The sequence below is a fragment of the Schistocerca gregaria genome, chromosome 3 (genome assembly GCF_023897955.1).
Source record: "Schistocerca gregaria isolate iqSchGreg1 chromosome 3, iqSchGreg1.2, whole genome shotgun sequence".
NCBI lineage: Eukaryota > Metazoa > Arthropoda > Insecta > Orthoptera > Acrididae > Schistocerca > Schistocerca gregaria.
In genome coordinates, this window is record NC_064922.1 from 610881729 (window position 1) to 610909654 (window position 27926).

Below are 27926 nucleotides of genomic sequence, written 5' to 3' on the forward strand. Positions count from 1 at the left end.
GCTCTCCAATCAGCATGAGATATTGACGATCTAACATGCCAACTCGACAGAATTTGGCATGATATCCATCAAGAGGACATACAATAACTCTGTAAATCAATGCTAAGCCAAATAACTGCTTGCATTAAAGGCACAGGTTACCAACATGTTATTGACTTGCTCAGCTTCTGAAGCTCTTTCCCTTAAATAAATCATCCAATCCTTCTGAAATTGTAATCATTTGTTTGTCTGTACACGTATATCACATCTACTGATTTATGTCCCATTCAGATAATTCCTCCATGGTATGTTGTTTTTGCCTTAAGGGTATATATTCCAAGACTTACCAAGCGGGAAAGCGCCGGCAGACAGGCACATGAACAAAACACACAAACACACACACAGAATTATTAGCTTTCGCAACCAATGGTTGCTTCTTCAGGAAGGAGAGGGAAAGACGAAAGGATGTGGGTTTTAACGGAGAGGGTAAGGAGTCATTCCAATCCCGGGAGCGAAAAGACTTCCCTTAGGGAAAAAAAAGGACAGGTGTACACTCGCACACACACACACACACACACACACACACACACACACACACACACACACACACACACACACACAAATATCCATCCGCACATACACAGACACAAGCAGACATATTTAAAGGCAAAGAGTAAGGGCAGAGATGTCAGTCGAGGCGGAAGTACAGAGGCAAAGAAGTTGTTGAAAGACAGGTGAGGTATGAGCGGCGGCAACTTGAAATTAGCGGAGGTTGAGGCCTGGCGGATATCGAGAAGAGAGGATATACTGAAGGGCGAGTTCCCATCTCCGGAGTTCGGATACATTGGTGTTGGTGGGAAGTATCCAGATAACTCGGACGGTGTAACACTGTGCCAAGATGTGCTGGCCGTGCATCAAGGCATGTTTAGCCACAGGGTGATCCTCATTACCAACAAACACTGTCTGCCTGTGTCCATTCATGCGAATGGACAGTTTGTTGCTGGTCATTCCCACATAGAAAGCGTCACAGTGCAGGCAGGTCAATTGGTAAATCACGTGGGTGCTTTCACACGTGGCTCTCCCTTTGATCGTGTACACCTTCCGGGTTACAGGACTGGAGTAGGTGGTGGTGGGAGGGTGCATAGGACAGGTTTTACACCGGGGTCGGTTGCAAGGGTAGGAGCCAGAGGGTAGGGAAGGTGGTTTGGGGATTTCATAGGGATGAACCAAGAGGTTACGAAGGTTAGGTGGACGGCGGAAAGACACTCTTGGTGGAGTGGGGAGGATTTCATGAAGGATGGATCTCATTTCGGGGCAGGATTTTGGGAAGTCGTATCCCTGCTGGAGAGCCACATTCAAGGTCTGATCCAGTCCCGGGAAGTATTCTGTCACAAGTGGGGCACTTTTGGGGTTCTTCTGTGAGAGGTCCTGGGTTTGAGGGGATGAGGAAGTGGCTCTGGTTATCTGCTTCTGTACCAGGTCCTTTTTTTCCCCTAAGGGAAGTCTTTCCGCTCCCGGGATTGGAATGACTCCACACACACACACACACACACACACACACACACACACACACACACACACACATATCCATCCGCACATACACAGACACAAGCAGACATATTTGAAATATGTCTGCTTGTGTCTGTGTATGTGCGGATGGATATGTGTGTGTGTGTGTGTGTGTGTGTGCGCGCGCGAGTGTACACCTGTCCTTTTTTTTCCCCTAAGGGAAGTCTTTCCGCTCCCGGGATTGGAATGACTCCTTACCCTCTCCCTTAAAACCCACATCCTTTCATTTTTCCCTCTCCTTCCCCTCTTTCCTGACGAAGCAACTGCCAGTTGCGAAAGCTCGTAATTCTGTGTGTGTGTTTGTGTGTTTTGTTCATGTGCCTGTCTGCCGGCGCTTTCCCGCTTGGTAAGTCTTGGAATCTTTGTTTTTAATATATATAAACTTCCACATGGGAAAAATATATTAAAAATAAAGATTCCAAGACTTACCAAGCGGGAAAGTGCCGGTAGACAGGCACAATAAAATAACACACAAACACACACACACAAAATTTCGAGCTTTCACAACCAGCGGCTGCTTCGTCAGGAAAGAGGGAAGGAAAAGGAAAGATGAAAGGATGTGGGTTTTAAGGGAGTGTGGAAACAGTAACTTTCTGGGCACAAATTGCAATTCAAATTGAAACTTATGCACTCCCAATTGCAATCCTTCAAATAGGGAAATGGAAGTTTTGAAACACCTTGTATAACAAAATTAAATTTTCAGAGACCTGAGAACTTTAATTTTTTGCTTTGAAAACAAATGTTTGACAGTTATAAAAAGCTAAATAAATAAAAAAAATAAAGCTTTTATTTGTCTTTAATTCATTGCTACTAGTTTCTGGGTTGAAGTTAGGCTATTACAACTGCTGGTGATTGATCACCGCCTGACAGCTTGGGTGATGGCTAGAATGGTTGCTTGAGCATAGGGTGTGATTCCAAGAGTAGTGCCAAAGAACAAAAGATAATAAAAATAAAATTAAAACAAAGTGTAGCTGTGGAACATCTGTTTCCGAAACAGATATATCAGTTGTTGATTCACCAATAAGATTCTTCTTCTGAAGTAACGCAGAAGGTCACAATAATTTTAAGGTTCTACATGTGTGTCAACTGTTTACAATCGCCTTGGAAGTGAGAATGACTACGGTTTATGTTCTATTACCAATGAGGTCATTATAGACAGATCAAAAGTTCAGACTGGGAAAAGATAGGGAAGAAAATTACCGTGTACATTCAAAGGAACCATAGCAGCATTTGTATGGATCAGTTTTGGAAAAACACAGAAAATCTACATTGGGGTAGCCAGAAGGGGAATTGAGTTCCAGTTATCTCCAATGCAAGTCCATTGTCTTAATCACTGAAAAACCTCACTTGATAATAATCTCTATCAATTTCTGTGCATGTCCCAGGGCTTATTGTGGACTATATTTCATCACAATCCTAGCAACAATTTCAACCACCTATGAGTTGCCGTACACCAAAACTGATGTTCCAGTTATCAAGCTTATGGAATACTGTCATTACAGAGGCAACTGATATTCATTTGTCAGGTGTCTTTATTATCAATAAGAACAAAGTCAGTTAAACAAGACATGTGATCTGGGAATATTGACACTGGAAAAACCATATAGCTCAATAATGGTAAAATTTAGCTGCACACTTAAGTTAGTTCCTATTTCATTACATCACCACTATCTGTACAATAATGATTTAATGGTGTAGTTCCAGCCATTCAAATAGAAATTTTTATCAGTTTATGCTAACAGCAATAGTCAAGTCGGCGTAAGAAGATCTCCAACAGTTGCAGTGTACTGGACATGGCAGCTTTGCATGTCTTCCTTAACCAATCATGTAAAGTGCTTTCATAAATATGTTTATGGCAACACCTCTGTATTGCCACAGCTTCATAGACAATTACTGTCTTCTCCTGCAGTCATCTGCACTTTGCAGCTGAAAGATGGCAACAGTGCTGGAAGCTGGTAGAAATCATCTTATACCAACTCAACAATAGCTGTGTTCCCACTGCATATGGTGAGAACAGGAAGAATTCTACAAAAACAAGAAATTAAAAATTTGAGTTTTTGTTGTTACTTCACCATTTATTCTGTTAACTTACTTCTGTATGCTGCTCAGGAAGTTTCATGTTGTCAAATATCCGGAAGAGTACTTGAAAAAGGTCTTTCCACCAATGGGCTCTGAAAGCTTCCCCATATGTCTTGATTATTTCAAACAAGACTGTTAAGCCACGAGTTCTTACATCTAACTTACAGCGACTCACTATACAAGACAATTCAAACAATAGTGGAAACCACCCTCTCACCCATACACGGTCTTCCACTGGTACGTTAATATCTTCCATGTTGTATTCTGCAAATAACTAATAATAATAAAAATTAGAAAATCAAACTACATCTCAAAGATTATGGAATAGGGACAACTCTGACCACTTGGTATTATTTACCTGAGGTTTCTCATCAACGTACTTGGCACATGTACGAATAAGTCTAATTGCTTCCATACTCGTATCAGGAAAGCTTGCGTTACAGGCGAATTCTGACAAACATTTGACAGCATCTTGGAATGAGTCAATCATTATTGGAAAATTCTTGGCATAAAGATCATCTGTAAGACACAGAAAAGGCACAATTTAATTACATGCTAACCCAAATACAAAAATAACTGATAAATTAATAGATATACTAACATTGATTTTATTGACTATGGAAAGGACTTTGACAAGAAAAACAAAAACAAACATTTCAAGTCTTACTGGCCAAGAGTGTACTGTAGCATTTTCTTCAAGTATAATTACAAAACATATATTAAACTTTTAAATGTAGTATCACAAGGGCTTTGGCAAGGGTGTCACCTGCCTTTTCAAAATTTATATATAATGATGTTACAAATAAATGGCAAAAACTGTCACTGAAACTCCCTGAAATAAATAACACAGACACAATGCTCTTTGCAGACAACTGACTGATTTTAGCTGGAACATAAGCCTGATTTTGAAAGCAACCAATAAATATATAATTCAAACATCTCAACATCATAAACAGAAGTGATGGCACATAGAGGATGTTGACTGAATGACAGCAATATAGAAATTAATAATAAAAAAAATCAGGAGCAAGTTAACAAATTCTTATATCTCAGCTGTGATCTTTCTTAAATATCAAATGATGGCGCGAGTAGAAAACTACAGAAATTCCAGTTTCTATGTGGCACAGTCAAGCTACATTTTAATTGTAGCAGAGAAAATAAATTACTTGAAATACATAAAACAGTGAGAGTACTCGCCACGTGTGAATGTTGGAACTTACTAAATGACACACGAAAAAGACATAAAGTGCACAGATAATATTTCTGAGAGCAGTAACTGGTTAGCTGTCACTTTGCAGGACAAGATGAAGGTATTACGAAGGAATTTTTATTTAAGCCGAATGAGGAAATACTGAAGGATGGCAACAAATAGTGTACACAATTAGAATGCAAGTAATCGGAAAACCAAGGTCACTGCTGATCTAGAAGCCAAAACAAGAAAGAAGGGAGGTCAATAATGTAAGGAAAAGGTAGATTACTGCATACCAAAAAGATGACACATTAAGCTGCAGACAGGCACAATAAGACACACTTGCACATTAGCTTTCAGACACATCCTTTGTCAGAAAAAGAAACACACACCATTCATTCACCCAAGGAAGCACACCTCATGGACACATGACCACCACTCTGGCAGCTCGGATCACTGGAGTTGGTGGTCATGTGTGCGTGAGGTGTGCTTGCTTGCGTGAATGAATAGTGTGTGTTTTTCTTTCTTTTTCTGAAGAAGGCTGTGGCAAAAAACTAATGTATAAGTGTCTTTTATTATGCCTGTTTGCAACTTAATGTGCCATCTTTATGGTAAGTAACAATCTACCTTTTCCTTACAATGTTGATATTCCAACGTGTAGTTTCCATTGTTTGAAGAGGGAAGATCAGTTGGACAAAGAAAAGATGGACAGAACAAAATACTTGAGATTAGAACAAAGATGACAGAGCAAAGTACTTGAGATCAGAACAAATCAGCGATGTTTTTTGGTGGTGGTGGTGGTGGTTGTTGGAAAGAGCTTTCCACCCCATCTAACTAAAGGGATGCCAAGCATTGCAGGGAGTGTATACAATGAAACAGCATGTTCAGACTGTCAAATAATCACTGCAAGTCGACCTGTGGGATCAATACTGCATCTGATCTTGTTACACCATTAATGATCTTCCATTATACATCCAAGAAGCAGAAATAGTTCCCTTTCCTGACGACGTGAGCTTTATAATCAAGCCTAACAGAGTAACTTCAGTATTTGAAAATGTAAATAATATTTTCCTGAAAATAAATAGCTTGTCTCTGCAAATGGACTATCACTGAATTCTGATAAAATATGATACATGCAATTCAGTATTGCACAAAGCCTGTCCACACTATTACAATGTTATCGATAATGGAATTTCAACTCTTGACTATAGTTTTTCCTCTGACTTAGGTAAATCTCTCTCTTTTTCGTACAAGATGCTTTAATCCCAGTAGTTGTCTATCCCTTATCCTCGTTTCCATCTGATACTTGAAAATATTTCAAATTTCTCAAATCAATTTAAGCACAAATCAACATGTGACTGACAGAATATGCCTCTTGCTTCAAAAGCGGTGGTAGCTATTTTATTCAAAATCTGATTGACCAGACATTAAAGTCAGCATGAATATCAGAAAGGGTTCATGAACAGATCGTAAACACATATGTCAGCATTTTTTAGCATTGCAACTGTGAAGACTGTGACATTTTTTCGAATGGTGTATGAGTGTGTCTATTGCCTTTTGATGCCCTGCCAGTCCGCACTACAGAAAGCTACAGCACTTCAGGTTTTCAGGGAAGCAACAGACTTGGTTACATATCGTAAAACATTGTGGAAACTATCTAGTGACATTCAAAAACAAACAAAGAATTCCGTATAATTTTGTTGCACCAATTCAACAATTTCTTCACCAATTCGATTTGAGTCAACAGTTCATTCCCTCTACATTTTAGTTTTGGCACCAAGTGACTAATACTTCTTCCAGAGATGAAGTAGTAATTGGGTTGAAAATGTTTCACCACATATGGAAAGTGCAGCGCTCCATGATAACATGGTTGACAAGACTTGTAGCAGACTTTTTCAACACGGTTTCAAAGCTTGTTCAGCATTGCAACAAATGTCTCAGTCAGCATGAATTAAGTACTGGTACATGAACCCTTTATGATCTTCATACTTGCAATGACTCATGCAGCAATTATAAGCTAATGTCAAGCAGATGATTTAAGTTAAATGTTAAATATATTCAAAAATGGTTCAAATGGCTCTGAGCACTATGCGACTAACTTCTGAGGTCATCAGTCACCTAGAACTTAGAACTAATTAAACCTAACTAACCTAAGGACATCACACACATCCATGCCCGAGGCAGGATTCGAACCTGCGACTGTAGCGGTTAAATATATTACTCATTAGATTATTCACATGACCACTGGTCAATTGTTCAACAAACAACTTAATACCTCATTCCTTTCTGTGTCAACTATCTCATATACCTGCTCCCTCCCACCAAGCTGTCACCTACCCTTCCTCTACCCTTCCACTCCTCACCTCCTTTCTCCCTTCCATCACACAGACAGACATGACTGCTCAGCTGAGACAATCTGAAGGAGTTCAGCCCTGATACACTGTTTACAGTCAGCATGTTGTTTGTGGAAAGGTGTCTCCTTTATGTGTCTGTCAATGATTACTCCTCAATTGCTTACCATTACTCAGTCATTATTTCAAAGAAACAAATGATGTTATTTGCTTCTTATTAAAAGATTGTATGCTTTTCATCCTGGGAGAGGAAGCTTGCAAAATTTCTTTTCCAGTGGAAAGGCCATTACCATACCTGATTACCTAATAATCTCTCTGCTTTCATCTACTCAACAAATTCATGTGGTCTTCCTTTCATCCAGCATTCTTCTGATATTACCATCACCAAATGTGATGAGTCACACTGAGAGTCAAAATTGGTATTAATCACACCATTCTTCATTTTTATAAATGTCCATGTATCATCAAATTAGGATCTAACTCATGATAACAATTCCTTAGTTACCATCTGCCTTGACTTGTGTATATAACACCTTTTGCTTTTAAATATAACACACACAAATTTTTCACTGCTGTTTTAGTTATTTTTTATTCCCTTTTGCGTTTCAATTCTTCAAGGCATATCCTATGAGTAGGGACCAGAAAATATAGCATCCATTTTTTGCAAAATTTCCATCTATCTTTTTGTAAATGATTGCATGCACAAATTTAAATGATTGTCATGTTACTTGAGAGAAGACAAACAAATTATTAGTTCTTTGAAACTGACTGTTACTTCAACACCTTTTTCTTCTGAAATGGCCTTTGTTTTCTTCATTTGACTGTATTTAAGCTTTCAAAAATGATTGTTCTATTGAAAAACAGCAGCATTTTCCCACCAGTTAAGTGAATGCGTCTCCAATATAATGTGTTTCCAGTCATTATTTGTTTTTTTCCTGCCCAATTTGAAGATCAAAAAATTTGCGGGTTACTAAATTCGACCTTTCGTGGGCATTCATAGATCTATGAGCCATACTTGACAATGTTGCAGATGGAACTGACAAGGCACTAAGCACAGTAGTAGAACCAAGCCTACAACAACTAGATTTTAATGTTACGGGAAGGATTTTGGTGCCATTGAAAAAGTTACAGATTTTGTTTTCCAATTGCTATAGTGCAGAGGGTGGGTACTGCAGGCTATCATTGCAGATGGCCACAAGCATAAACAGACGAGAATTTTGACCATCATAGGGGAAGAAGTGGTGCGGGTAAACAAACACAGCCACCAGTTCACTGGGCTGCAGCCTACAGCAGAATTGGCATACTGTCACAGAGATTACCGATCTCTTCTGGTGTTGTAAGCAGCGTAATCGAAATCTGTGATGGACCAGGATTAGTCGCTTCACTTATTTCAAAGTAAGAAAAGAAAACAAGCAATGCACAAAACAAGCAATGCACAACACAAAGCATTCGGGGACAGCTACTGTGCAACTGTTTGTTGATGTCAGCAAAATATTGTTAATGACATGGTTCAGGCCTGACTTCTAGTGGTATTCGATGCAATTACAGTTCAAAACATCCACCGCCTAATTTGTCATGTTATCTTTAGCTAACAAACATATGTAAGAGTGTCTTTATTATAAAATGCTAGGTCCCATGGCTAAGTACTACACTGCATTACGTGTAGCTTAAATGGACCATTCAACCGTCCACAGCTGGCATGGTACCACGTCATTGAGCGCATTGATACATCATTGTGTTCATACATTTTATTTTGCAATTAGGTTGGGCACATTATTTTTACAAACTGGGCTTCACCAGATGATGTACAATGTCTGTAACTGCCTACATTTTTGATACTGTATGCAGAAAATAAAGCTATTTCACACTACCTCTGAAAAATACCTGATCTGTATACAATTTGCTATGAAACAGTGCCTATTAAGTAATTTTGTGTTTTTGCATTTGAGGCAGAATTTGCATCTATTTTGCACTTATAACAAAATGTGAATTTCCCAGTCGCTGCCTGTAATACAGCTTCCCTCAACCAGTCCCTAATTTCAAATGACAAATTTCTTCATTGTGAGAGCCTTAATGAAGTAGCAGTATAAACCCATTTCATGGAGAGAGGCAAGTATAAAAAATTACTAATTGTGTATGTCACACAAAACTTAATTAACTAAAATGCTGTCAAAAATTCTAAAAACAGGAACCAACAGTATTAAGACAATGGCATTTTTTTGAAATTCTCCCTTATTCATTAACACATTAGTGATACCAGATTTCGATATTTGCAATAATTATAATAAGAAAAGCACTCATACTTAGGGATGACATACTTATAATTTTTCCTGTAGTCTGGAAGGCCATTTCCACAATTGCTTCATCATGGTCAGACGCTGCCAAATGGAAAACACTGAATATATTTTTCCAGCCTGAGCGTATATTATTTGCCTGCGAGTTAACCATTTGTGCAATGCACCTAACTACCATATCACGGATAGTTGGGGACCTAAAAGTGATAGAAGTCATTATACAACTGGCTATAAATTACTGTTAAACAACACACACACACACACACACACACACACACACACACACACACACACAACAGAGCAAAGTTAAACACAATGACAAATTACAGTAATATTGTAAAATGAAAACGTTAAGTCTTGCTGACAGAAACATTTAAAAGTACAAAATACTCTAAATTTATTCTTAGGGTAGACTGGAAAAGAGGTGGAGGTCACTTAGAGCCCAATCTGAGACGAATCCACCTGTTGCAAGGTGAAACAAATTTGAAGGAGATGATGTCAACAAATATAAACAGTCAAAGCTAGTGCATGGTAAGAACTGCGCCAGCTTCAATTTGGAGACAATAGAAGGGGGCACAGTAGAAAATTAAGAAGAATCAAAGGGGACGGGAAATGAAAAATATAATGAATAGTACAATTAGAAACTAAGGATGGAGGGGAAAAAAGGAAAGGATAAGAGTGGGGGGCAGAGAGAGAGAGAGAGAGAGAGAGAGAGAGAGAGAGAGAGAGAGATTATTTTTAACATGTTTGATTCATTACTGAAATAACATGTTTGATGCATTACTGCAAAAAATTGATGTCCACTAAAACTATCAAAGAATATCATGGTAAATCTCTGATAGTGATAATGTTGCATATACAAAAAGGACCTGACAAATTATTATTATTGTTATAGACGATGTGGTGACGGAGAAAATACTATAACTGTGAGTGTACTATACAACAACATTAGACCGCATTTAAGCAGGTTGACCAATGACAATATTCATTAGCAACAAGAAACATGGGGGGGTTAGGGGGGAAAAAAAGCAGGTTAACATGTAGGTATCTTTATTAGGCCATTAGATGACTTTTCAATACCTTACACATTAAAAGTGAGAGCAGGCAAATGCAAATCAGTTGACTGAGAAATCAGTTCAATTATCACAGACACTTAGTGTGGCAACCAGGTCCTAGCTATTACAAATATGCTGACACTACCACACACAATTGTGATTACAGAAGGGCAATGGGGAAACATAACAGCCATAAATAGTACTTAGTAAATTAAATATTAACAAAGTGGTTGCACTATGAAGTAGTTATTGTGCTGCCCATATTGTCTCATTACATGGCACAAATAACTAATAGAAATTTAAACAAAGATGGTGGAATTAAGATTTCAAAAATGAATCTATACTGTCTAAAAGAATGCCAGTAATGTGGGTGAGGGAAGCTACCATACAGCAGGTACTTAGGCCACAAACACACTGCCACTGGTAACATGTCTGGGATGCAAATGTCTCCTGTGCTGAACATAACGTGATTCCAAATGAGTTTTTTGTTGTAAGTCTTGACCCACACTGGTGCAAACCATTTCTCACAGTGTATTTGCATTTTATGATAATTTATGTCTAGAAACGAGGACACTATATTGTTTTGTGGTACTCCTCTATTAATACTCAAAGGTTTAACCAAATGGAAAGGCAAGTGCAGTATTTATCACCAGCACATGAAAATATACTACACAAGAGCTGACATGAATTACCAACTATGGGAGCTGAATATGAAAGACTACACTGGCTTCTATAGCTTCACTAGGATGTCGTAATCTGCTTTTGGCCCAGTATTTGTTAATTTATGAGCTTCACTATGGCAATTTTTTAACCTGATTTTAATGCATCAGACAGCATATTAAATTAACTGATTGAGTCATTAATTAAAATTTTTGCATAATTAACAAATTTTTGATATGATGCTTGCACTTATGTTCCCAATTTATTCCATAAATTCTTATAAACTCCTAGATTACCACACTTTTTGCAAACCAAAATTTTATCAACACTTATATTCCCCCTTGAATAGCAAAATTTAGCCTACTTGTTTTCAAACAATTATGTAGTTTCTTACATTGCTCTTATGCCAGTCTTTAAATGGTTGAATGTCACTCAAAACGCAACAGTTTGAAAGGTCTTTAACTGTAATTGTCATTGGAGCTCCTGTCGAGTACGGTGACTTTTAATTAATGACTAAACTAAGTGAACTATTGCAGTTTACTTTTTATTGAAAAGATTTCTAGAAGCCAGTACTGAATATCAAATGTGATGTTTTATAAAAATATGGACGATGTTTTGTGGCACACTAAACTGCTTGATTTAATGACTCATTAGAACTACCACTGATTATTGGACAGTGCTCCATTAATGTGTTTTTCAATAATTTTGCAATTCGTACGAGTAATTCTGCCACTGAAATGTTACTTATATTCGAGTGCCAACCTGACTGTACTCACTAATATTTCCACAAAGCAGGGAAAATGGTCATCATCCAAACACTATAGCTGTGAGGCTAATAAAACTCTTGTATTGTGATGTTGAGTACATTATTTTAAGCAATCATAATCAGAGACTGAAAAGATTTTGAAATTCATGGCAAGAGACTGACATGCTAATGTGGAAGAGACAGCACACAGAAAATCAGTTTACTGCTTTACAGCTTGTTACTCATCATGTTTTGGCAATGTGAGATCCATTCAGAGAGTTGTATATTTACTTCCAATTTCAAAGCAAGCAATATCTCTCTTCTAACAGTTCTGTCATGATCTATTTTGAGTACAGTGAATGTGAGGGTGGAATCTGCACTCACCCCATAGTAGCTGGAAAAACAGTTGCAAATATTGTTGTAAACATGTTGCAACCTTTGTGTGTACACACCCAGTGACATTCGCAAACGAGCATTGATTTTACAGCTATTAAGACCACTCTCAAATTAGGACAACAAAATAACCTCTTTCTCCTAGTTCCACCTATGGTACTGTTATCCACTGCTTTATTTCACTGCTTTTTCCATTGACTTGGAGTGAATTTCAAGAACAACTGAGTCTCTCCACTTTTTCATTCCACTGATAAACCACCATAATTTGTATATAATAGTGGTTATTATTTGAATTAATCAACATTGTGAACTATACTGTTTAAGAAAAAAACATCTAGCATCTTTCCTGTAAATTAAGATCTATACTGCAAAGTAAAATTTCCTTTTCAGGAAACAATAGTGACGAATACAAATTGCAAAAAACTGCACTGAAACTTATGGTGTACAAATAAAAATAAAAGCAGTGAATACCTGTTTTTCTTCATGATGTGTTCAAATGGTCGCAGAAAGTCTTTCTGAAATCTAAAGTTCGCAAATTCTCCTTTTTCAATAAACTTCATTGACAGTTGGCGCAGTGAATCCACAGCAAAGAATGCAATGTCCTCACTTGGGCTGCATCCAACTTTATTGAAGTGGTCACCTAGTACTTGCCATATTCGAGACCACTGCAGTCTTATGCGCCCCATGTTATAATACGAAATCTCCACTATCTTCTGAAGGCTAAACATACGTGGATGTGATGGATGTGCCAACTCATCTAATGAAACCTGTAACAAGTAAATGTCTTACATAAAGGCACAACACTGACTGATAACATTCTATGGGTCAATAGTGGGAAATAACCTGCTTCCTAAAGAGTCTGGTAGTGATTATATTTCATTATTAATTCTTCATATCCAATGTTGTTTAAAAATGTAAGCCTTCATATCAAATTATTCCAGCAATTTCTATTCAGAAAATATTTAACATTTAGATCTAAATGTATGCACTGTAAATGTTAGGTATCTGTAATTACATTTACCTGCATTCACTTTGATTGTATTGAGTACAGTATGGTTTTTAATTTTACTGACTTTTAAATGAAAAACAGTTGGTACAGTATTGTGAGTTCTGTTTACGTTCACTTCCAAGCTTCAGAAACAATTTTTGAGGAAACACTAACACCAATATGGATTACAGTTACATATCTTTTGGCACTTTCATCTCCGAGGAACTCAACATATTAGAATACAGGCGTTAGGCACAGCCAAACTTGAGATGGTTAGTTTTACAACAATTCTGTAGAATACAGGTACTACTCTGCTGAGGTGAAGTAGTCACACAAATAACAAGGGATAAGCTCACTCTAACTGTGGAATACTGTAAATTAATGAGTGATATGAAATAAAGTAAGCGTGTATGGTCAGTTATAGGGTTCTAGGAAAGAGTAACTGGGGGGGGGGGGGGGGGGGGGGGGAACGCACTGAAAATTTATGCAGCCCATTCTTGAGCACTGCTTGAGGGTTTGGGATCTCCACCAGGTGGGTTTAAAGGAGGATATTGAAGTAATTTACAAGTGTGCTACTGGATTTGTTACCAGTAGGTTCGACCAACACATGATTATTGCACTACAAGCTCAAAAGAGGCTCCAGGAAGGGAGACAAAAATCTTTTCAATTAAACACTACTGTAAAAGCGTAGAGAACCTGCACTTGCAGCAGACATCAGAACAGTTTTACTGCCACCAATGCATGTATTGCACAAGGACCATGAAGACATAATATATGGAATCAGGGCCCATATGGAGGCACAAAGATGGTAGTTTTTCTCATGCTCCATTTGCGAGTAAAACGGGAAAGTTGATAACTACCTCTGGTACAAGGTACCCTCTGCCATGTGCCATATTGCTGCTTCCAGAGTATGTACATAGATGTTAGAGTTGAGTGGAACACTAAACCTAGATAGTTGGAGCTGACCAAATGTGGCAGTCTGGAGTTAGGCTGTAATATCGTATGAGCCATTTTGAATGTGTTTTCTCAAGAAATGTAACTATATGCAGTCCGTTGGAGTGTAAACTGTATCCTATATTTTTAGGTGGGGTGTGTTACTGGCATTGCTTTGTGAGCAAACAATGAAGTGTTGATTGTTTATTGCAACAGCCTTCATTGTTTTTTCCCATGCAACCTGAAAAACGCATCACTAGATGAGATGCAATAATGTTTTCCTGTTCTTGTAACACTTACATGTATATCCTGAAATATCTGTGGTCATTGTAATCAGCTCCCTAGAGTAAATATGCCATAAAGGCATGAAATGCTGCAAAAGCTGTTGCTTTGGTGGAAGACGGTCGCAGCATGAATTACATAGCAGAAGTGTTGAGAACTACACCTTCCATAATTTCCAGAACCGTACGAAGGTACAAGGAAACCGGAGGCTATGCAAGGGAACCAGGGACAAGCCCCAGGAGAGCAATATCAGCAACAGATGACGATTTCTTACAACTTAAGTTCTACGCAACCACGATGCCACTGTCACTGAAGCACCAAATCGACTCCTTTAAGTCCATGGGGTTAGTGTTAGTGAAAGAACCATGGAAAAGAGACTGGTGAAAGCCAATCTCCAATTCAGAGGACCTGCAAGGGGCCCAGAACTTGCCTGAGAGAATCACACAGGTCAACTATGTTTTGCAAGGAAATATTGCGACTGGAGAATACAACAAATGGAGCAAGTGTTGTTCACCGATGAGCTGCAATCAGCTGACGGTAATGAAAAAGTATGGAGAAGTCCTGGGGAAAGATATTTCCTTTGCACATTCTCATCCAGAACAGCTTTTCAGTGTGGTTCTCTGATGGTGCCAGCAGGAACCAGTATTACTGCAAGGACACGTCTAGTATTTGTGGAGCATGGGAACTTTACATCATGTCAGCATACAGAGGAAATACGTTTGGAGCATGTTCTACTTTTCGCTCAATTTTTCTATGTTTAGAGCTAGCTGCCATTCATCACACCAACTAGAAATTTTGTCTAAATCCTGATGATAACCTTGACTCTGATGAGCATTTTTTGTTGATGACAGTGTACAGGATACTGTTACTTAAGAAGTATTCAAGCCACACACTACATTAATGCATGGCAATGCATGACCTTATGTTGTGAGTATAGTGTACGAGTTCTTGGACTACTCTAAAACCTGATTTGAACCCTATTCAGCATGCATGTGGTCAGCTAGGGAAAAAGGCCTAGCAGCACTATTCTGGGACCCTACACGATCAACGGGAGGCCCTTCTGAAAGAATGGGAGGTGGTTACTCGAGAGAATACTGCAAAATTAATCACGAGTAACTACTTGTATCAATACCTGATTCTGATTTAATTTCTTTATAAAATGTTCAAATGTGTGTGAATTCCTAAGGGACCAAACTGCTTAGGTCATTGGTCCCTAGACTTACACACTACTTAAACTACTAGGGTAATCCCAAAAGTAAGTCTCCTATTTTTTATAAGTACATAGACCTGATAATTTCTGCAATGGCTTACATCAGTTTACAGCTTGAACATTTAGCTATTTAGCAACATGATCACCATTTCTGATGATGTTTTTTTGTACATGCTGTGGCAGTTTTTATATGCCCATGTCATACCAGCTCACCGCCATGTTGTTCAGAAAGTTATAAACCTCTTCTTTCACCTCGTCATCGGAGCTGAATCACTGTGATAACAATTGATGCTGACAGGTACTGTGAGACTCTGAAAACACTCAAATGCGAAATTCAGAACCGGAGAAAAGTAATGTTGAGCAAGGGCATTCACATTCTCCATGACAACACTCGTCCACACATTGTTCGGCAAACCGTTGCTCTCCTGCAACAGTTTGAGTTCAGCATAATCACCCACCCACCCTATAGTCCTGACTTGGTGCCCAGTGGGTATCATCTATTCTCCAGGTTAAAAGAACATTTGGCGATTCAGCTCTGACGATGAGGTGAAAGAAGAGGGTCATAACTTTCTGAACAGCATAGTGGCGAGCTGGTAAGGCATGGGCATACAAAAACTGCCACAGCGCCTACAAAAATGCATCGACAGCAATGGTGATTATGTCGAAAAATAGCTAAATGTTTAGGCTGTAAACTGATGTAAACCATTGTAGAAATAAACAGGTCTATGTACTTATAAAAAAATAGGAGACTTTACTTTTTGGGTTACCCTTGTAACTTAAAGTAACTTATGCTAAGAACAACACACACATTCGTGCCTGAGTGAGGACTCTAACCTCTGGCGGGAGGAGCCGCACAGTCTGTGACATGATGAATTTGTTTATTGTTGTATCTTTTTAATGTTAAGATACCTCCTAGATGCTTCCCTTCAGTCGTTCATTGCAGGTGACAGAATAGGATATTCTAATACAGTGGAACATTAAGAAATGGAATATTTGACAAACAATGGAATCATGCAGGTTGCCATCATCACTACTACTACTACTACTACTACTACTACTACTACTACTACTATTGTGGGCGTATCTCACTATAGCGATGCTGAACTGGAACAATCCAGAATGGACAAATGTGTCAGTGGAAGAGACAGTGAAACTGATAGACTGGAGTGTGTCATCAGTCCTGGTATGTAACTTTTTGTTGCCCTCTGTTTTTCAGATTGAATATAGTGATAAATTGTCTGTAAAAACAGTCATTTGTCTTCTATTCAATGTTGTGTAAATTTTACCTCCATCTGTCTAAATTAGATTTAATTTGTGCAGCAACAGTGGCATAATTTGTAGCAAAGAACATCTTCATTGAATACATCAATAAATTTAAACCATTTCAGACAATTCTATAAAAAGTTCTGTGATGTTACTCTGTGCATTACATCTGCTAAGGTTGACCTGATTGGCTACATAAAGAAAGCTGTCAGTACTGAATAACGCCTTTCAACTTCCGTTGTCAGCCACTGTGGAGATAGTCTTTTTAGAGTGCACAGTTAGTAGGTGATTGGATGTGGTTTATTTTTTGGACAGCCTAGTGAGTACACTACGAAAATTATGTCATGGGCAGACACGGTAGCTGGTAAGTTGTCAAATTTAAAGAGGAAAACAATTCCAAACCCAATTTGGAGTGGCTGAAGGAGAGAGAATTTCTGTAGTGTCACCGCTAACACCTTTATACTCGCATCTGGATCAAGATTTTCAAGGGAAATTTTAGAAACAGGGCAAGCCACCTGCCTCTTTAGGTTTAAAGAGGAACACAACAAGGCTCTTCCTCTTAAAGTATGTGAACTCAAAAAATGTGTAAGTGTTTTTTTATTAAATAAATTAATTTTTTACTGCTACACATGAATGGAATGGTATGTAACAAGCTACGTATATTTATGCTACAACTCCACTCCCTCACTTCCTTATCTGTTATTCCTGCTATGCCTTAGAAGGGTATAGCCCTCTGAAATTTTACAGAAGAATATGTTAGGCATAGGTAAGAAAATTAGCTAGAGAAGCAGTTTATAATGACGTTTCCATTAGTAACAATTCTTGTAATATTTATGACAAAAACCATCATCTGCTACTGTCAAATGATTCGCAGCTGCAGTGAATCGGTGTGTTGGAAGAGCTACTGAGAGCCGTGTACCTGTGATATCTGTACTACAGGTACCTCCAGTGGATACTGTCTCCTCTGCAGAAAGTAGAGGTTGTGTCATTATTCATCCACTTCACTGCGAGTAGCATGTCAATGATAGATCTAGGTGTTCTGTACAGGATGGACAGCGACCAGGGAGGACTCAGGGTGTTCTACAAGTCCCCCTAACCAACAAGTTGGAGATGCTGTCTTTTACTGAAACTGAGCCAGTGGAACTCACTTCACCTGTTTTGTCCAGTGTCAGGAGGCAGCAAATCCTAAAGGGTAGGGGTCTATTAATCGTCGGCAGTTCAAATTTATGGTGAATGATGGTATCCATTATGGAAATGGCAGCAATGGACAGGAAAGGATATCTTGTGCACTCAGTCTGTGTCCCTGGGAGCCTCATACAACATGCTGAAGAGGCTATTCCAGCCATTGACAGAACAGGGTGCAATCAACTGCAGACTGTGGCACACATTGGAACAAATGATGCCTGTCATCTTGGGTCAATCCAGCAACTGGCAGAAAAGATTGAGAAGACCAGACTTTTGTATAGAGTTTCAATGAAGATCACAATTTGCAGTATTGTCCTCAGAAGTGTTCATGGTCCTTTGGTTCTGAGTTGAGTGGAGGGGCTGAACCAGAGACTGAAAGTTATGTACTAAGTTAGGCTGCAACTTCCTGGATTTGCACCATAGGGTTGAGATGTGAAGGGTCCTCCTAAATGGGTCAGGTGTGCACCACACATCAGACACAGCTACTCAGGCAGCTAACTGTATGGAGGGTGCACACAAGGTTTTTTTTTTTTACATTAGGTGACTCTCCATCCAATCCAAATACTGTCAGCTGTAGGAAACCCTGAAGTATCAGTGTCAGATCAAATCCCACTGGTGAGAGTATTAAAATTATAATGGTACTGCTCAAGCATTCAGAAAAAAGTACCAGAGATGGAAGCGCTCATGAAAAGCGGTGAAGCTCACATAGTACTAGTACAGAAAGCTGGGTGAAATTTGAAACTAACAGTACTGAGATTTTTATTGAAAATTTACGTGTATATTTAAAGGATAGGCAAATAGGAAATTGGAAGTGGAGGTGATGTATTTGTTGCAGTAGACAAGAAACTCAAAGCCTTCGAGGTAGAAATTGAAGCTGCATGTGAGATTGTTAGGGCAGGACTCAGTATCAGCGATGAGCATAAAATGATAACTTGATCCTTCTATAATCCACCAAACTCATCTCCTGATGCAACTGAAAACTTTAGAGGAAGCCTCATTTCACTTGTACCTAAGTTCCCCAATCATAGTATAATCACTGGTGGAGACTTTAATCATCCAACAATTAATTGGGAAAATTACAGTTTTGTTACTGGTGGGTGTGATAAGACATCCTATGGAACTTAGCTAAATGCCTTCTTACAAAGGAGATTGTTTATAAATCACTCATGTGGCCAGTTCTAGAATATTGCTTAAGTGTTGCTTAACTGGTTAAAACGTATTTTTTTATTTCTAATCCTTTGCCACACTATTGTAATAACTGTTTTAACTTTTTCCGTTACTATTATTTTGTCTCTCTATTATTCTTTTTTAATTTGGAATCTTTGCATGTATAAACTTTGAGTCACTATTTTCTGTTTTATCATTTTAAATCTTTGTCGATGTTATTGCAGTCACTATTTCTATTCCTCATTTTGCTTGAATTTCTTTTTATTTATAGTCCCTTCTTTCATTTAAATCTTCATCTGCATTATTCTGCCCATAGGGCAATAAGAATTTATGTTTTAAATGTTTGTATAATGATTATTATAAAAAAAGCACATACTGTAACAAAAAATACGTTTGACATCACTGCACAGCAAATATAAAAATATTTGTTTTTTTAACCAATATATCAGCATTCTCAAAAGTTTACATATTATGGTAGTTCATACAGGGTGTTTCAAAAATGACCGGTACATTTGAAACGGCAATAAAAACTAAACGAGCAGCGATAGAAATACACTGTTTGTTGCAATATGCTTGGGACAACTATACATTTTCTGGCGGACAAACTTTCGAAATTACAGTAGTTACAATTTTTAACAACAGATGGCGCTGCAAGTGACGTGAAAGATATAGAATACAACGCAGTCTGTGGGTGCGACATTCTGTACGTCGTCTTTCTGCTGTAAACGTGTGCTGTGGACAACATGATTTATTCCTTAGAACAGAGGATTTTTCTGGTGTTGGAATTCCACCGCCTAGAACACAGTGTTGTTGCAACAAGACGAAGTTTTCAACGGAGGTTTAATGTAACCAAAGGACCGAAAAGCGATACAATAAAGGATCTGTTTGAAAAATTTCAACGGACTGGGAACGTGACTGATGAATGTGCTGGAAAGGTAGGGCGACCGCGTACGGCAACCACAGAGGGCAACGCGCAGCTAGTGCAGCAGGTGATCCAACAGCGGCCTCGGATTTCCGTTCGCCGTGTTACAGCTGCGGTCCAAATGACGACAACGTCCACTTATCGTCTCATGCGCCAGAGTTTACACCTCTATCCATACAAAATTCAAACGCGGCAACTCCTCAGCGCCGCTACCATTGTTGCACGAGAGACATTCGCTAATGACATAGTGCACAGGATTGATGATGGCGATATGCATGTGGGCAGCATTTGGTTTACTGACAAAGCTTATTTTTACCTGGACGGCTTCATCAATAAACAGAATTGGCGCATATGGGGAACCGAAAAGCCCCATGTTGCAGTCCCATCGTCCCTGCATCCTCAAAAAGTACTGATCTGGGCCGCCATTTCTTCCAAAGGAATCATTGGCCCATTTTTCAGATCCGAAACGATTACTGCATCACGCTATCTGGACATTCTTCGTGAATTTGGGGCGGTACAAACTGCCTTAGACGACACTGCGAACACCTCGTGGTGTATGCAAGATGGTGCCCGGCACATCGCACAGCCGACGTCTTTAATTTCCTGAACAAATATTTCGATGATCGTGTGATTGCTTTGGGCTATCCGAAACATACAGGAGGCGGCGTGGATTGGCCTACCTATTCGACAGACATGAACCCCTGTGACTTCTTTCTGTGGGGACACTTGAAAGACCAGGTGTACCGCCAGAATCCAGAAACAATTGAACAGCTGAAGCAGTACATCTCATCTGCATGTGAAGCCATTCCACCAGACACGTTGTCAAAGGTTTCGGGTAATTTCATTCAGAGACTACGCCATATTATTGCTACGCATGGTGGATATGTGGAAAATATCGTACTATAGAGTTTCCCAGACTGCAGCGCCATCTGTTGACAATTGTAACTACTGTAATTTTGAAAGTTTGTCTGCCTGAAAATGTACTGTTGTCCCAAGCATATTGCAATAAATGGTGTATTTCTATTGCTGCTCGTTTAGTTTGTATTGCCGTTTCAAATATACCGGTCATTTTTGAAACACCCCGTAAGAAAAGGTTAATACGAAGAAAGAGAGCAAACAAAAATACCAAGCAGATGATGAAAATGATCTGGAAAAGGATTAGAAATAAAAAATTAAATTTAAATCAATTAGATGAATAAAAATAATGATTAATGTCTTCCAATACAAAATCAAAAATAAGAAAATTCAAAGCACCTGACTCGATTTGAACTCTAAACCTTCAGCATGTCAAAAATGTATCTTAATCACGCAGCTACACTGCAGCACTGTGTAACACTATTATTTTTAAGACTTTAGAGCATCTGTATAATTCTTTTTCGTTGTTTACTTGCAAATGAGAGTCCTGTTTGTTGAATGGCTGCTGAATGTGATACCTGGGACCCTAAGCAACATCACAGTATAGACGGTTTCAAAAGTCAATACCACTCCTTGGGATCTTCCCCAGACAATAGATTTTCATCACAGTACTTTTGGCAAATGGTTGTACACAGTTTTGTGTCTCCCATTATATTTGTTATCACTAGCAGGATTGCACACACACTGGTAGAGAGTAGGTTCAGTCTTGGTGCATGAGTGACCTTCCATTCTGCACATACTAAGCAAATTAGTTGTTTAGGCTGATGGTGTAGGTACTATAGTTAGGGACATAAAAATTTCATATAAATGAGGAAAAAGAAAGAATTGTTTTAATGACATAGCACCAAATTGGCAGTTTTTATGATAGGTCTCGAAATTGGCATTTTCCCTGTTCAGTATAAAAACATCGTAAATCCAAGGGCAGTAGTTTACTAATACTGGTAACTCACATGGATCTTGACTTTACTGTCAAGGCTGAGATTCACTGATAGCCTCACAAGAACCGATCATTGCCCACATACAAAACTGATTCCCTGTACGTGACTTCAAATGAAAATACACTAATTCCAATGAACTTTGTCCTGGTAACAGTTTTATTCCTAGATGTCATGTTTGCCAACACTTATGCACAACAAATCATACAAAAAATTACACTTTCTTCTTTTTAAATGTTGGGAAGTGTGATATTGGTAAACTGCTACCTCTATTCCAAGTTGAAAGAAAAAAATTAAAAATAAATAAAAAATTGATGAAGAAACCAACAAGCTTCTGGAGCACATGATTAGACAAGTACTTCAGACAGAGGTGAAGGAAACAATTAAATCCACTGGGTTGCACCTTCAAACCAGGCTGAAAACTTTTATGGACACAGATCTACACAAGTCTTTGCTTCAGCCAGTGGTATCTATACAAACTGCAGGTCTTACTGGATTTTTGGAGTGGGATCAAGGGTCATAAGGTTTGCACGCATAGTGTCGGAAAGTTGGTGGCGATCCTCAGCCATATAGTCACTATGATTCACGACCATTGTTAGATCTTTTGTATGTAGGAAGGATGATAAGGTCTGGATTGGCTTACAGTTACAGATAGTTCCATTTCTTTCAAAGAAAAAAAAATCAACAATATCATGAAAAGGATAGATTGCTATTCATCGTGAAGATTACATGTTGAGTTGCAGACATGCACAACAAAAACACTGCTGCACATTGAGCTTTTGGCCAAAGCCATCTTCCTAAAAGGAAACACACACACACACACACACACACACACACACACACACACAAGCAACCACGCACACCTCATGTACACAGTCACTATCTCTGGCCACTGTAGCCAGAATGCAAATGTCACATTGAACAAAAGCAGCAACTGAAAACACTGCTACCTGGCAGAGCACGCAGGAATTAGACGGCAGCAGGACAAGGCTGCCACAGGCAGCTTTGGGAGTCTGTGGGGGAGGATGAAATGGGGAGCAGAAAAGGTGAGGGGCACAGAAGGGGAAAAGACCAGTGGGTACACTGGCAGGGAGCAGTGCACAGTGAAGGTGAGGAATGTGAATTGGGTGGAGATGATACGTCTGAGGGGGCGCAATCTGTTGGATCTAGGGTATGTGGACAGTAGGTTACCATACGTTCAGAATGGTATGTTTTGGGAGTGGAAAATGTGGTGTAAGAATCTCTCCCATCTGTATAGTTCAGAAAGATCCACATGTACCGGGCTGTGAAGCAACCATTGAAATAAACTTTACATTCAGCTGCATGTTGTGTCACATAGTGGCCCACTGCTCTTTGCCACAGTTTGGCTGTGGCCAGTCATTCTGGTGAACAGCTGGTTAGTAGTCATACAAACAAAAAAATTATGTGCAATGTTTGCAGCAGAACTGGTATTTGACATGGCTGTTTTCAAAGGAGGCCCGGCCTCAGATGGGATAGGATAAACCTGTGACAAGACAGGTATAGGAAGTGTTGGATAGGTGGGTGGTATTGCACCTGGATCTTCCACAGGGATATGATCCTTGTGGCAAGGGGTTGAGATTAGGAGTGATACAGAGTAACCCTGTTTTTACGTTCCCAGAATTAACGTTTTCCTGCCGTTTACAATATTTTTTATCGTTCCCATCAAATTTCCCATGACCACAATATTAAGTTTCACCCGATTTAGTGTCGACACATTTACAATTTTCCCACAATATATGCATTACGAAAAAATATTTGTCGAGAAAAAAAATGATGCTGGCATGATGTTGGCCGCCCAGTAGCGTTTACAAATATTACGTAGATAAGTTTCTTGACACCTGGGTGCTCAACGGATTTGAACTGGTAAAAGTTGGAAAAATTAATGCCGTACCTCCCGCCGCTGCCAAGCACTACTTGGTGTGATAGCTGATGGGAGTAACTAGGTTCATTCGAATAAACATATCATGACCATTCACAACCATTTCCAAACACACCACTGCGCAAATGCAGTTTTCTGACTGTTGTGATCAGCGTGACATCTTTGTCCAACCATATTTAGAATGTTTCGGCATTTCGCCTCATGTAGTGCTAGTTGACACAGTCATTCACTTTGTGTTGCTCAAATATTTTTCAGTTTAAACGCAACGGCAGTTACGAATTTTTTTCATGCTGAGCAAAATGAGTTTCGAGAGTTTATTCTCATTGTCATGTGCAGTGTTTTCTTGATATTTTTTGTGATGTTACACAAACAGTGTGAGTGATAGTCTGAGTGTGTGGTGTTTTCTACATAACTGATGATGCACAGCACCTGATAACCTCAAAAAGACGACTACAGTGCACAAGAGGCAGAATAAGACATAAACACCACACAAAATACTTATGTACATTTTTGAACTTGACAACGAGAAAAAAAATTCTCGAAACGTGTTGTTAAGCATGAAAAATATGCAACTAGTGCAGTATTTCATTATTTAAATAATGAACGACAGCTGTAGGCTTTCCGAAAACATTGATAACGGCATTTGAAATTAAAAATTCTCGAAATGTGTCATTAAGCATGAAAAAATGTGTGACTAGTGCCGTATTTCATTATTTAAATAATGAATGATAGCGGCAGGCTCTCCAAAAACATTGATTATGACTTTTGAAATTAAGTCAAATGTTTGCTCTTCCCAGAAAGTTATCAATTCCAGTTACAGCAGCGGTTTTTATTAGATAATAAACCTTTTATAATAAAATAAAAAAGTCCGTGACAAGTCTTTTGCACCCTGTTACGTACATATATTATACAAACAGTGTGAAAATGCAAGGGGATATCCTATATGTAACTTTTTCAGCTTAAAACGTTATTTCCCACATTTCGCACCATTTTTTTGGAATCCGCTGAAAACTGTAAAAGTGGGGTTTCACTGTATCCAACTGGACTAGAATGTTGTGGAGGTTGGTTGGAAAATGGAACACTACTTCAGGAGGGGTGGTAAGGATCTGAGATAGAATGTCTCTCATATCAAATAGATAATCAAATCCTTGACAAAGGATTTCTCTCTCTCTCTCTCTCTCTCTCTCTCTCTCTCTCTCTCTCTCTCACACACACACACACACACACACACACACACACACACACACACACACACACACAAATAATAACAATAAAAAAAAGACATAAGTTTGACAAGATGCTCACCTGACATAAGGCTCTTACGAAATCAACAATTGCATCTCCATCAAGCCTTGTTGAACCAGTGAATATTCTGTCCACAGCAACAACTACACTCTGGGAGCTTGTTTCCCCTATTGATTCTTTCACACTTGCTGAAAAAAAAAAAAACATAACAATAAAATAAAAGTGTAATATTCCTTTCGATACAAATTCTGCAACTGATCATCAACAATGAAAATGAAGGAAAATGCACTAGTACCTGTCTGAAGTAAACAGGCTAATGCATCTGAAAATCAAGGGGGCCCAGGAGAAAACATGAGGTAGATGTCTGCATGAGAATCTTCCATTTTATTGTATGTGTGCCTACAAACGTTTTCACTTCAAAGATATACACTAGTCCAAATCTCTGTCTGTGCATGAGCAATACTGACTGAAAAATCTACTTATCTGATAATTGTATACTTATTCCACTCAGACCGACAACATGGTTCACAAAGTGATTTCCCATATCATCTTAATCATACACGATATTACTGACTCATTCCAGAAACATTAAAGTGTGTTATACTAAATCTCTGCTAGAAAACTATCAATACTTTCATCTCAAAGGTTATAATTTTACTAAGTCATTCCCCAAAATTTCCTCAACACATTACAGAGTAACTTGCTGTCACTTTCCCAGTATCAGAAACATTCTAGGCATATCCTGTGCATCTCTTCAATCAGATTTCATGTTCTACGGTTAAACTGTTTTAATAGTGATACCTCAGGCTGCCAAACATGACATGTAATCCCTCCTCTCTCTACTTACTCCTAATCCCACCTGGAAACTTTTCTCATCAACAATCCAGGAACATGTGAGACCATAACAATCAATCACAACTGTTCAGCTTCACATGTCAACTGCTACTGAGAATAAATGACACTCGCAGAGATGTGACTGATAACACAAAATATTCTACTTCGTAGTATGCTCTGCAACATAACTGACATGATATTGGGGCTCTGTTTGAGGTAAGAGATTTATGTTGTTTTCACACATACCAGCACCTCAGGATTGTGCAGGGAAAATTTTGCTACTGCATGAACTCCACTACGGACCTGTCATCTTCTTTCCATGATTTTATCAGTTCCTTCATATTTGCATCTATTTAGTCACACTTATTCTCTTTTTTTAAATTGTTGTGGCTGCTATTTCTTTTTGAGTGTTTGTGGCTGCGTGTTTTCTGTAGTTCGTTTTCTCTTTCCTCATACTAAAAATAGCAGTCAGGCCAGCTAACAAATTATGCTGTTATGATTTTAGACCTTTTCTGTTAACAACACTAAATTCTCAATTTTGCTCTCATACTGTGCTAAACTATTTCCCTTGACTCAGATTCTGCACGACTTTCCTACTTTCCAAAAGGTATTACTTGCCTTCAACAGTTAACGTACTGAACATAATTCTCTAATAAAACATAACATCTATTGACTACATTTGCAAAATTTTGTTAATCACATTAAATTAATGGCAGTGAATCACAATCTCTTATTAAATAATTAAACTGAAAATATACCAATGAAGCAATCTCTGTATTTCTAATGTGGAATGCTAATAGATTTGCATAGAATTTCAGGAATCTGCTCTCATTCCAATCATATAAGTTTTACTTCTAATGAAACCAACACTGGAACATTGCATATTGTACTAACTTTCAACAGTGTTCTCTTGAATAACAATATCTAACTTGTCTTACTTACGGTCTAAAGAGCTTAGGTTCAGTTTCAAAGGATCAGAATGATGGTAGTCTGTGTGGTTTGCTCTGGGTCCAGATATGAACTGTGGCCTTACTCCAGTTCCAACAAGCTGAGCTAGTTCCAGTTGAGATATACATTTAACTATGTCCAGCCATGAGGTACCAAGATAATTGCCTGAAACCAAAATTCGGTTACACTGTCATCAGTATGTGTACATGTTAATTGTCTGTTATTCTTAAACCTGAAAGCAATAACAAAAGTTATTACAACATTTTTGTCCAAAATATGTAAATGTTTCTGTGAAACTAAGTGTCATACTGTACAAAAGAAATCACTGAGGAACAAGATCATAAACTTTTTTGCATCCATACGCTTGTACATTGTTCAGTGGCTAGAAACCACCATGTTATATTTAGATTCATTTTTCAGTTGTTTACTGTTTAAAAATATACATCACAATTTGTGTGATATGCTCTCAAGGAAATTCCATATGTAGAGGTGTTTCTCACCTTCAATACATAACAAAAAGAACATAGGGTCACCTACACTACATTCTGTGGAAGTTCTGACTTGGCTTTCTTTGCTACCTGTCTTATACGCAATATTTTCACCATGTGATTAGACATAAATTTTAAGTGCAAATAATTATTACAGAAACAGTTGACTAAAGATAACAGTTGCATTAAGCAAACTGAGCACAAGTCAGTTGCTGCACCATTATAGCATCCACTCCCAGATTGCTTTCATAAGAATAATGTGTGGTGCTCAACCCTGAAATGTTTAAGCTGTTAGGTATTTTAAATACAGCAGCACAGTATATATTTTCTCTCATGAAATTTGTAGTAAATAATCCATTAGAATTCCTAATGAGTAATGATATCCATAACTAGGATA

General features: G+C 38.4%; 1 protein-coding gene across 1 annotated transcript in view; it reads right to left on the reverse strand.

Annotated features, from left to right (window-relative positions):
• Window positions 1-27926, reverse strand: part of LOC126356185 (brefeldin A-inhibited guanine nucleotide-exchange protein 1) — a 202260-nt gene that overhangs the window by 50533 nt on the left and 123801 nt on the right. The window contains exons 18-23 of the mRNA XM_050006963.1: window positions 27036-27206; window positions 25320-25447; window positions 12786-13081; window positions 9486-9658; window positions 3986-4146; window positions 3641-3901 (exon numbers count right to left, since the gene is read on the reverse strand). Of these exons, the coding sequence (XP_049862920.1) occupies window positions 3641-3901; window positions 3986-4146; window positions 9486-9658; window positions 12786-13081; window positions 25320-25447; window positions 27036-27206 (1190 nt within the window). The remainder of the gene's footprint in view (window positions 1-3640; window positions 3902-3985; window positions 4147-9485; window positions 9659-12785; window positions 13082-25319; window positions 25448-27035; window positions 27207-27926) is intronic.